General features: G+C 33.2%; 1 protein-coding gene across 1 annotated transcript in view; it reads left to right on the top strand.

Annotated features, from left to right (window-relative positions):
- LOC112912724 (low-density lipoprotein receptor-related protein 1B-like) overlaps window positions 1-12622 on the top strand; it is a 1003376-nt gene that overhangs the window by 933070 nt on the left and 57684 nt on the right. The window contains exons 52-54 of the mRNA XM_072745081.1: window positions 3885-4025; window positions 5161-5348; window positions 11117-11300. Of these exons, the coding sequence (XP_072601182.1) occupies window positions 3885-4025; window positions 5161-5348; window positions 11117-11300 (513 nt within the window). The remainder of the gene's footprint in view (window positions 1-3884; window positions 4026-5160; window positions 5349-11116; window positions 11301-12622) is intronic.

The raw sequence follows: 12622 nt of genomic DNA, 5'->3' as shown, positions 1-12622 counted from the left end.
TTTAAACTCTAATGCATAATTATACATTGATTTGGAGATCATGTCTACATATAATATGTTCTTATTAGGAAGCACATGGGGGAAATAGTTATAAAATGTCTTTTGGTTGAAAAACAATATATGGCTAGCTAATTCAGTCTTATAGCCAAATCAAGTATTTGAATGAAGAAAAAATAGAATTCACAATTATCAGAGAAACTGTATAATTAACATTCTTCTTTCACCTTATCTTCTTACATGTGTGCTTATTTCTTAAAATTTAATATTATTGTGACATTTATCTTGTCATCGCATATATATTTATCTGACCATCACATATATAATGTATATATAGATACAAATGTAGCTTTTGTAGTGAAAATCATGAAAAGTTCTTACGTGAAATTGAAATTTTACACAAACCTAGTATTTTTGTAAAAAACAAAAACTTACATGTGTACATGAATAAATATAAGATGAAAAGCCATAAAATCCACATATAATCACGAAAGACAGTAGATTTAGTGCCCTCCTTTGTTCTCCTTGTGTTGTGTCTATAGTCTTGGTCTTTGAGAGCAATCTCTTTGAAATCAGCGAATCCCAGTTTTTACGATCTTTTCACAATTAAGTCATGGATTCGATGTGATATTTTAAAAGGTGCATCATACCTTGAGATGTAAATTTGAAGTAGAGTTATGTCTGATTGAGTATCTTCCCTCTGCTAGATACTTACGCAGTTGATATGGAAATGAATGAGACATATCCTAGAAGAAATTGCAGACAAACAGGAAAATCAGAAATACATGCTAGAATAATAGCACACGTTGTCAGATGTGACTAAGAATCACAATACATGGGATCAGAGCTGAGAGAATAAGTTTTGAAGCACTATGGGACGCCTGGGTGGCTCAGCAGTTGAGCACCTACCTTCGGCCCAGGGTGTAATCCCGGAATTTGGGATGAGTCCCACATCAGGCACCTTGCAGGGAGCCTGCTTCTCCCTCTGCCTGTGTCTCTGCCTCTCTCTCTCTGTGTCTCTCATGAATAAACAAATAAAGTCTTTAAAAAAATTATTAAAATTTTTTTTGAAGCACTAAAGAATAGTAGCAGAGAGAATGTTAGAGAGTCATGTGTAGATGGTAGATAAAATAACACAGTGGTTAAAATCACGGACTTGGAGCCAGATGGCCTGGGTCTAGATCCTGGCTTGGACACCTAGTATCTGTATGACCTTTGAAGTTATTTCACATTTCTGCACCTCAATTCCTCATCTGTAAAAAAATAAAAGACAACATTGTTTAACTCTTACGGCTGTTGAGAGAATTAAATTAGTTACTATTTGTCAAGTCCTTAGAATAGTTCTGGATACATAGAAAGTTCTATTTATATTTCCAAATGGCTACATATTGACATAGTTGAAGAATAATAGTCTTTTGTGAGGTAAATTGAAATTAGAAAGTTGAAACTGGATCCGAAGAAGTCTGAAATATAATGTTAAAGAATTTGTGTTTAATTATTTTGGCTCTCAGTTGACAGCGCACATTTGAAATGGGAATGCCACAGTAAAAATATGTTTCAGAATCATCTTTTTCAGCAGAGTGGATGAAATATTGCCTTGGGACAGGGGAGCCGTTAGGTGGAAAGTAAGCTAGCTAGAAGATAATTGCAATAGTTCTGGTGATTAATGATGTGATGATAAACCAGGACAGAAATGGTGGAATGGAAAGAACAGTATGGGTCAGGATTCATTTACAGTCCTATATGGAGGATAAAGGAGAATTTCTAGCTTGGATGACTTGGTGGATGGTGTTACCATCATTAATGGGCTTTGGAAAATAGGTGGTTAAGGGCCAAGTTTTCCTGGTGTAGGAGAAGAGAAATGTAAAAAATAATAATAATAATAATTAATTTTGGATGTTTTGAATATGAAGTGTTAATCAGACAATAACATGAAGCTATAGAGTGAGTGTTTGAAAATTTAGTTCCAGAGGTCACCAGTATGATTTCTGCAAATATAATTAGTTTGCTGGCCATCGGCATAAAGCTGATATTCAAAATATGACAAAAATTGAAAACAGCCAACACTGCAGAAAGGAAAAGAGGAAAACAATAGGCTAAAGATTGAAGTTAGGGCTTCGCCTGCAATATTTTAGGATGGAAGAGGAGAGGACTTCATACAGAAAGAAGGATACAAGGAAACAGCCAAAATAAGACAACGTCATGGGGAATAGATTGTAAATATTAAACCAGGAAATTATTTACAAGGTAGTATTCTCAACAATATCAAATGCTGCAGGAAAGTGAAATATATAAGAGTGTGATGCACCCTTGAATTTGACACTTGTCCCTTTGTATTTGCTGGCTTCAAGAGGATTTTAAGAAGGTAGATATTGTAGAAATGGGTTGAATGAATGGAGGCTGAACTGGAGATAAGTAAGGGAATGCTGGGTAGAGTGGTAGGTAAGAGGATAATGTGTACATAAGAGTTATGTGGATGGATTATTTTTTTTTAATATTTTTATTTTTATTTATTTGAGAGAGAAAGAGAGAGAGTGTGAGTGAGCAGAGGGAAGGGAAGAGTGAAAGAATCCTCAGACTCCCCACTGAGCACGGAGCTCTACTGAGGACTTGATCCCAGGACCCCGAGATCATGACCTGAGCCTAAATCAAGCATCAGTTGCTTAACTGACTGAGCCACCCAGGCTTCCCTGATGGATTTTTATTGTCACTGGGCTGGGAGAGACTTGAATGTAATGTATATATTGACCAAGGAGAATGAACTAGTGAAGAGGGCAAGGGTGGAAGAAAGCGCAGGGAAACTAAAATTGTTTCTAAACTCTGCAGTTTGCCATTCAGTACGACAAACCTTTCGATTGTATTATCATTGTTGAAATATTTTTCTATTGGAATTTTATTTGTTAACAAACATACAGATCTTATTTCCTATCTTCATTATTATTATTATTATTATTATTTTATTTATGATAGTCACAGACAGAGAGAGAGAGAGGCAGAGACACAGGCAGCGGGAGAAGCAGGCTCCATGTACCGGGAGCCCGATGTGGGATTCGATCCCGGGTCTCCAGGATCGCGCCCTGGGCCAAAGGCAGGCGCCAAACCATTGCGCCACCCAGGGATCCCTTATTTCCTATCTTCAAAAGTAAAATATATACCAGGTTTACCAGAAAGTTTCTAATAGCAATGACAGTTTTCATTGTTAAGAAACTTAGGAAAAATTCAATCTAAAACTCATAATAGTCAAAATCAAATGAGTTTTACTTATAAATAGGCATAGATATGAACATTAAAAATTGACGGGCTGATACTCTGATTTGAATAAAGCTTTTTAGTGCCTCTAAGTATCAATATATAGGATAATTACAATAGTTGTGTGCTTATTGCTTTATAAATTGACTTTAAAAATTTTTTTTAACAATGTCTTTAAACTTCCAAATGCTGCTTCCCAAACATAAACATGGCATTATGGCTTCTGAGAATTATCGTTGTAACTCGGAATCACTTCATCCATATGTTCTGGTACTATACCTAATCAAGCTTAGTCTTGAAAAAACATTAATAGCTTTATTCTTGTTTTCCATTCAAAGGAAAATCTTTAGGACATAGACTATAGGTGAATAGAGACAGTATTGTTGAGTATTGCATTTTTGTTTCCTCACCTAGAAACAATAAGATTGCCTTGTTTTTTATTTTCTTTCCTGGACCTTAACCCCACTTCTTAACCACAAATATCTCTTGCAAGTATGACCACTGTCCCAAAAAGGAATAAGAAACACTTCCTATAGAAGACATAGATAGGTCCCATGGTTAACTAGGTATGGTGTACGTTAGGGAATGCAGATTTAATATTTGTCATATAATTAGAATGTTACTTTCTTTGTCTCTAGGATACCGAGAGTGTACTGCAGAAGAATTTAGTTGTGCTGATGGACGATGTCTCTTAAATACTCAATGGCAGTGTGATGGGGACTTTGACTGCCCTGACCATTCTGATGAAGCACCTTTAAACCCAAAGTGCAAAAGTGCAGGTACAGAAGATATATAATATTGTGCTTATTCCAAAATTTGCTTTTCAATGGCAAAACTGTGACTCTGATTTTCAGTTCAGTCTAGTATGATATTCAATGAAAATAAATGCAAATAATTAAGCATGGGATGTTTCAAGTGATACCATGGAGGAGCTTAGCAATCAACTATGTTGTCAAGCTAGTTTTAGAAATTTAAATCTGTGCTAAAATATGAAGATTTGAGGCAACACACCAAACGGATCCATTACCCTGACCCCTTTCAAAAAATCATTTTTTCTTAATATGTGATTTTATGCGAAAACAGTTTCCTTATTTGGACCTATTTGAAAGCTCAAACAAAGTAAGTTGAGATTTACCAAGAGAAGGTCTGTATTAATGATGCTTAGCCAAAATAAAGTAAACTGCATATCATTTGACAGAAATATATACATAGCCAAACTTGGACTATTTTTCATTTCACTATTCCAAAGACCAAATACATAATCATATATTTAAAATAAACCCAATTACTTTTTCTCATGTACTTTACATGCTAATAGGCTTTCTTTTATCATGTATGATAATGAACAATGTTCAAGTCATCAGGTTATGAGTAGCTCCAAAACCTAAACTCTTTTCCATAGCTATATTTGGAACAACTATTATTCACCACAAATGTCCTTTTTATGCCCTGACTTAAAAGTGTCAATGTTATATTTCCAAGAAGAAAAAGAATCTAGGAATATCTACCTATTCTAGATTCTTAATTTTTAGTGACATATAATTTCTCAGAGACCTGTGGCTTGAAGGGAAATGTCAAACTCTCATTATACTTTTGAATCAATTCTTCACAATATAGGTGAAGACAGAAAGACTTCATTAATTTGACTATAGGTGCTTATTTTGATTGCTAATGTTCATGGCAAAGAAAGATTTTCAGTAAGTGTTGAACATGAAAGTACAGTTGGCCCTTGTTTTTTTTTTTTAATGTTTTGTGTATAAAATACTACACTACATATAGAGGATTTTATATGTATATAAATTTTACTATAATTTTTGACAGATAAGTTATCATACGTGTGAATGTTTTCAGCAATTGTAGTATAAAGCAATGGCATGCCCTTTATGTTCCATTTGTTTTATTTTCTTTTTCCAGAACAGTCATGCAACAGTTCATTTTTTATGTGCAAAAATGGCAGGTGCATTCCCAGTGGAAGTCTTTGTGACAATAAGGATGACTGTGGCGATGGCTCAGATGAGAGAAACTGCCATATAAATGAATGTTTGAGTAAGAAAGTCAGTGGATGTTCTCAAGATTGTCAGGACCTTCCAGTCAGTTACAAGGTAGGGTCTCATCAAAAATAGAAAATCACATGATACATTGGAATTTGAGATAATGAATACTATTCAATCCAAAGAGCTGTAGAACTTAAAATGCATCATAGTATTTTCTGGTAAAAGTATTTAAATGAGGAGTATCTATATAAGCCACTCATTATAATCATGTGGCATAAAAATCGTAAAAATGTACTCAGAAAGACAAAAATGCCAAAGTGATTTTCAATATATGTTGAACATAAAGAGAAAAAAAAAGGCAAGAAAAACCCAGTGTTTAGAGAGATCCTGCCATGTTAACAGCACATAAATATGTATGCAACTGTTGAGTTCCCATTTCTTCCCTCGTTCTTCCTCCCATCTTTGAAGTGAAATGGGCTAATCATTTATTTACTGCAACACTGGATAATACAGTACTTTTCATGTACACAGGAAGAAAAAAAATAGAACGCATGAATTATTAGGACCGAGTGCAGGTACACTAAAAATAAATCACCCCTAATATCCTAATTGGTTTTGTTAGCACCGTTTTCCTGAAGAGCGTGATTCACTGACAAAATTGATTGACAGAAATAGCTTTTGAAAACATTTCTGTTTGATTCATGTTGAATAGAGGATGCAAATGAGCATGATATTAAAATTAAAGCTGTGCATTAGGCTAAAATTGATGATGTAAGTGTGGGAAAATCTCAGGAAGAGCGATTCATTTGAAAGTCAGTGTTTTTAACAGAGCGATAGCTCTGTATGAATCAGCAATAGGGCATGCTCCTACAAAACACAGAGACGGTCTTATGCCAGTTAAGATCATTACAGAGGTTAGATTTTTATTATACTGAGTTCTGCACTGGTCAGAACACATCTGGGTTACTATGTGCATTAATGAACATGGTATTTTAAGAGGAATTTGGACAAATTGTAGTGTATATACATTTGTACATCCCAAAGCATTAGGATTCCATGTGCCAGACATGTACCTTCAGAAGGAGTTTTTCCTGGAGCAAAGATGGCTTATTAGCTGTGTTCAAACATATGAAGCCCCGGATTAGGGAGCAGACCTAGTCTGAGTTGTTTCAAAGGTTGGGATTATGAGTTGGGAAGCAGACTGTTCAATATGAGGAAAAGTACTCTACAGTACTATCTTTACATTGGAATGAGCTGCCTCATTTCTCACTACTAAAGGGGTTAAATTGTAGCTAAGTAACTTTCTTTAAAGCATGCTAGAGAAAATACATGTGTATTGCAGAGATGTGGTACCTTTTTCCCTGCCAACATTGACATTCTATGACAAGCCATTTCTATCTAATGGTAAATTTAGCCAAATAACCACTTTGCCATTTGTAATCTTTGGATTTCTAGTATTTTGATTAATTTAGCTACATTGATAGGATTTTATTGCATGTAGATGTAACCAGAGAACTACAATAATCATTCCACCCCGTGCAAAAACAGAGATTAAAAACTTAAATATTAAAAAAGGTATATTTGTTTAAGACATAGTGCAAATACTATATTAAGAAGAGTTGGTTAAATTTACAGGCTTAAAACACAAGCATTGTGTTGTAGGTAAAATGAAACAAGATAAATGAGCCAAAATAAGTCTTAATGAGATGAATATGTATCAAATAACTAATTTTGGCAGTAAATATTTTGAAACCCAATGAAGCAGAAAAAATATCACCAGTGACTTCTGCACAATCAATAGACATGTGTTTCCTGAAAAATCAGAGCATGTGTCATGGAATTGTTACAGATAATTAGTTAAAATTTCAACTCATAGTTTATAAATAGTTCTTTAGTTCTGTCTATATAATATATACATTCTGTATTTCTATGTATCTACAGAATCTCTATATCATAGAATCAGTATCTATCTATATAAAAACTTAAATTTCAAAGTAGTTCTCCTTGTGTTTATCCTGAATGTGTTTAAATCTAGAATAACAATCTTGGAGAAATCTAAAAATTATAGAATATCAGATGGTCACTTTTTGACATAACATTCAAAACGAGGCTTAATATTTTTTAAATGCCTGCATATGGGGTGCCTGGGTGGCTCAGTCAGTTAAGAATTCAAGTCATGACCTCAGGGTCCTAGGATGGAACACCCCCCCACCGTGAGACTCTGCTCAGCGGGGAGTCTGCTCAATGATTCTATTTTCTCTCTCCCTCTCCTTCTGCTCCTATCCCATTCATTCTCTCTCTCTCTCTCTCTCTCTGTCTCTCTCTCTCTCTAAAATAAATAAATAAAGCCTTAAAAATAAAAATGAAAAAATAAAATAAAATGCCGGCATATAAGTACTTAGTGCTCAGAAATGCCATGTTTAAAAAACTGCTATAGTAGAAATAGGCATCATCCTGAGTGCCATGTTAAATCTATTTTAATTACTTTATAAGATCTCTCATATAGAAATACTTATTGATAATTTTTAAAAATTAGTGTTTTCACCTTGACTTTTCAAAAGGAGTCATAGAATGAAGGAGAATTCTAGTTAAAATAGACAACATATTTAATCATTCATAAGTCTATGTATATGATACCTGAAAGAATTCAATAGGGTTCTTGAATATGTACACATGTCAAAACTAATTAATAAAATAAAGCATCTATTGGGGAAACAAAAGAGATATAAAAATTCAAGCAGCTGAGACTAGAATCATAAATGAGAGATTTAAATAAAGTTTCAAAGCAAATATTTTACATACTGTGTTGAGATTATACACACACACACTTATATTTATATTAATGATAATTTATTGATAGGAAATTTAATAAAAAGACTTATCTACAATAAAAAGCTTCTATATTTTTGGAAAATAAAGTTTATGAGTTTTTCTCTTCTATTGAATGGGGAAAACCATCCAGTAACCTATTTCTCATTACAATATCTGCAGAACATGACATGAAATCCTCCTCCAAATTCTGCAATAAAATTAAAATTGCTTACAAAAGCAAAATTTAGACCTTATGGGCTGTGAACAATTTGCACGTTTGTTGTAAAACAAATACAATGTATCTAACTATTCAAAAGGGAGCAATAACATTTACTAAAGCAAGGATCTTATTTTGATGGGAAGGATAATTTACCATATAAAAACAAATGTACTTCTGGGAGAGAAATAAGTTTTAATGTATATATTAGAAATAAAATAACATTTGTCAAATATCACTTTAAAAGCTGCAAAGAAACTTATTTGAATGTAATAGGAAAAGTATGGATAGCTGTAATTCTGATAGCTGTTTGACACTATATAAAAATTAATACAAACCAGGAAAATTTGAAGTAGTTCTCAAAGATGAGAAAAATTAAGATGATATTGAATATATATAAATCTCACTTTCATAAAAAATGTTTTTCTTTGTAAATGAAGGTGAGAGTTTTTAAAACTTATTTTCTATTAAATATAGATGAATCTTTGAAGATGCAAATGATTATTAGTTTCTTTCATTCAATTTATGAAAATTAGGCTAGTGGAATTTCCCATTGATACCTTTGGGTAATCTGGGAGCAAATATGTTTCTGTTAAAACAAGATTAGAGGTGCCTGGGTGGCTCATTTGGTTGAGTGTCTGCCTTCAGCTCAGATCATGATCCCAGCATCCTAGGATCAAGCCCTGTGTCAGGCTCTTCCTGCTTGATGGTGAGCCTGCTTCTCCCTCCCCCTGCTTGTGTGTGCTGTGCTATGTCTCTCTCCCCCTCTTCAAATAAATAAATCTAAAAAAAAAATTCTCTTTCAAGAAACAATTTCTTAAAAAGTTACTGATAACCTTAGACATACTAATTTCATTTGTTTATAGAAATGTGTATATTACATTTGGTAGCTTTTACCAATTCTACCTTACAAATTGATTTTCCATAAATGTGTTTTCATCTAAGCCGTCTCTTTGCTATAATAGTTCGATAAACCTGACATTAGCCATTCAAAATCATTTTCAGAAATCCCATTAAAACTGGGACACTGTTTATTTCCTTTTCTAATACTCTTTAAGAGGAACCCAGTACATTCTATTAAAAATCCTTTCACTTGTCCTAATGAGCCCCTTGAATTCACCACTGTCCTATGTCAGACTATGGATTTCTGGTTTCCCAACCACATGACCACATGGTCATTTTCCAGTCTTTACAGTGATAACTTTTTGAATACTGTCATTTTCTCACTTTCTTTAAAAAAAATATTGCTTTTACAAATTGTAATAAAATATATATGACATAACATTTACCAATTGAACCATTTTTTGAACCATTTTTAAACGTACACTTATGTAACAGTAAGCGTCTCACTTTTTTTGCCATCGCAAAGCACCAATTGTCCTGACTTCCCAAATCAGGTAGCAGGATGAGTGTTCTCAAAGGAAGTAAGAGTTTGATAAGGAGAGTGTGGGAAATAAAGCTGTGGCTTTTGCTTTGAAATGCTGGTGTGCTAGTGGGTCCTAGAAAACAAAACAACACATAATTACTGAGGATTATTAGCTAATTATTGGTGTAAATTGTTAATGATGAAAGTGCTAAGAGCTTAAAGGGATCCATTCCTGGTAAAATAACTTAGTAAATGGTATTTAATTCTCATTAGAGTACTTTCAGGTGAAGATGATGCTGCTTCTCTCCCAACTAATAAATATGGGGGTTTTTTGGTCCTTAAAAAAATTCAGTTGTTTGTTATTTAAAAATATGCACATATATCTCTATAATATTTCTCCCCATAGATACAAAGCTCTGCCATCATGTTTACCCTCAAATAAATGAGGTTATTAAATGTTTGCTCTGAATAACTCTTGAATACTAGTTACTGTTAACCATTTAGGGCTTATTTTAATTCACTGTCTTACTCAATATTCACACATTCCTTTATTCCAAGAGTGCTAAATAATATTTGTAAAGGTTAATAGCATTGTAATCATTGGGCCAATTATAGGTTCATTTTATGTAATTACAGTTCTCATATGCTAGTTGGCAGGAGTATAGACTTGAAAGACTGTTGCAGATCACAGGATCACAGGATGCCATTGTTTTCAGGACTGCAAAGACATATATGGAGTGACATATTGTATTCAGAATTTACATGCCAATTAGTGAATACTGCACGCCATCATCAGAGGTTCATACACTACATGATAGAGATGTTGAAGAAAAGATTTGATGATACAAACTGATTATAGTGGGGAAATTGTTACTATTATTTCTCCAGACAGCATCAACATAGTTATAGAACCAGACCCAGTCCTTAAATATTAATTGGGCCTTACTAAGGGTTACAGACAGTCTGGTTTCTCCAACTGGCTTTATCCAGGCACCATTTCCTTTGTGCCTCTAGGTTTCTTATCAGTTAACTAAAAACAATAAGACCTGCATCATAGATTTCTGTAAAGCTCTGATGAAATTCCACATGTAATCAGTTAGTATTCAAAGCTCCAAATATGAATTCTTATGATTGTTAAAGTCCTCTAAAAATACAATGTAATGTAACAGAAAAAGAAAAAAATAAATTGCCTCATGTTGTTGTTGCTGTCATGGTATAGCCACATGGCTTTGAGGACGTCAATTAACTTTTATGATCTTGCCAACCTCAGATGATCAAATGAAGATATTTAGGAAAGTTTTTTTTTAGCTTTAGCTTTATTTAATATACATAATTCTTATTAAAACCATTGGAGACGGAAAGACTTGCCATTATCCACTCTTACACTATTTTCTTTCTTGAATCAAGCTAAAGGGATATTCAATAGGAAAAGACAGTGACAATGATATGAATTGATGATTATGCTTGTTTTTCATTCTTCAGTGCAAATGCTGGCCTGGATTCCAACTGAAGGATGATGGTAAAACATGTGTAGACATTGATGAATGCTCCTTGGGATTTCCGTGTAGCCAGCAATGCATTAATACATATGGGACCTACAAGTGCCTCTGTACAGATGGCTATGAAATACAACCTGATAACCCCAATGGCTGCAAATCACTCTCAGGTATCGAATTGCACTTGTCCACTAATCCAACTTCAGTTACACCTATGGATTCTGAATTTTATAACCATTCTTACTGAGTTCATACCTGCTGATGTTTCTGAGAAATCAAAATTCTTCCCTACTTACCTTGATATAGGAACCTGTCACTCTAATTTTGCATGCTGTCCACAAACTGTTCTATTTGTAATAAAATTGCATTATGGTCTTGTGAATTATTAAGTGCTTCCTAGATTTTGAGAGTGCTCAGAAGTGAAAAGAACTATTTCTAGCAATTTCTCCTGCTGCATCACAGGTTCTTAGGAGTAGATTTAGCCAAGAGTGGTAAAAAGGCTATTGTAATTGTATTATAATAGTTTTTCCTTCTCTACACCATACACACTCATATATGTATGCCAAGGAGAAGAGGTCAATAATGATAATGACAATGATGAGTACAACAATAGCAATAAATCAACTATGTAGGACTATTTGAATTCTTCCAGTGATTCAGCAAATATTATTAAATCTCTATTTGTTCCAAGTAGTGTGTTTGATTTGTAAATTAGAAAATTCGATAGAACATAGACCAAATTTTTAAAAATATTGTAATTCATTAGGGGAAAATACACGTATCAAAATAATACAAAGCAATATATAATAAGTAATTATTGTTTTTAAGTGAGAAAAAATGCTACATATAAGTCTCTTCCCCCTTTGTTTTTGAGTATAATGAATCAAATAGCATGGCCAGTTTATTATGTATATGTATGCCATATATACATGACAGCATTTAAAACATTAGATATCTTATTTACCTACATAAAATAAATGCCAGTGACAGGAATTCTTAAAATTAGTTTTCAACCAGTTAAAACTTCAAACATTATTGAAGAAAAAAGATAGCCATTTCAATTTTTTAAATTTTATTTTTACTTACTCTTGGAATAGTCATCACTGAATTAATTTATGTGTTATTTGGAGCCTGTTTTGTTTTTTTTTTTTTTTTTAGATTTACCAACCTACTTACTATATCATGCATTCAGTGACATAAGAAGAGATAAAATCTCCAAATCAATAAATGTTTTTGTTACTTTAAACTTTTCACTAATAATGGTATAAAGGAGATGAGTACTAATGATTGCAGTTTTGGTCTTATTATACCAGGTATCCATGCTGTTGTTTTTCAAAACAGTAATAATTGGAAACTAATAATAACTTTAATACAAAACCAAAATGTCTCTGAAGCATAAATCTTTTGCAAGAGAGAGAATAGATTTTTTCCAACTTTATTGAGATATAGTTGACATATACCTGTGTAACTATTTAAAAAATTATAACTGTGT

The sequence above is a fragment of the Vulpes vulpes genome, unplaced genomic scaffold (genome assembly GCF_048418805.1).
Source record: "Vulpes vulpes isolate BD-2025 unplaced genomic scaffold, VulVul3 Bu000000626, whole genome shotgun sequence".
NCBI lineage: Eukaryota > Metazoa > Chordata > Mammalia > Carnivora > Canidae > Vulpes > Vulpes vulpes.
This window is presented reverse-complemented; position numbering and strand designations above follow the sequence as displayed.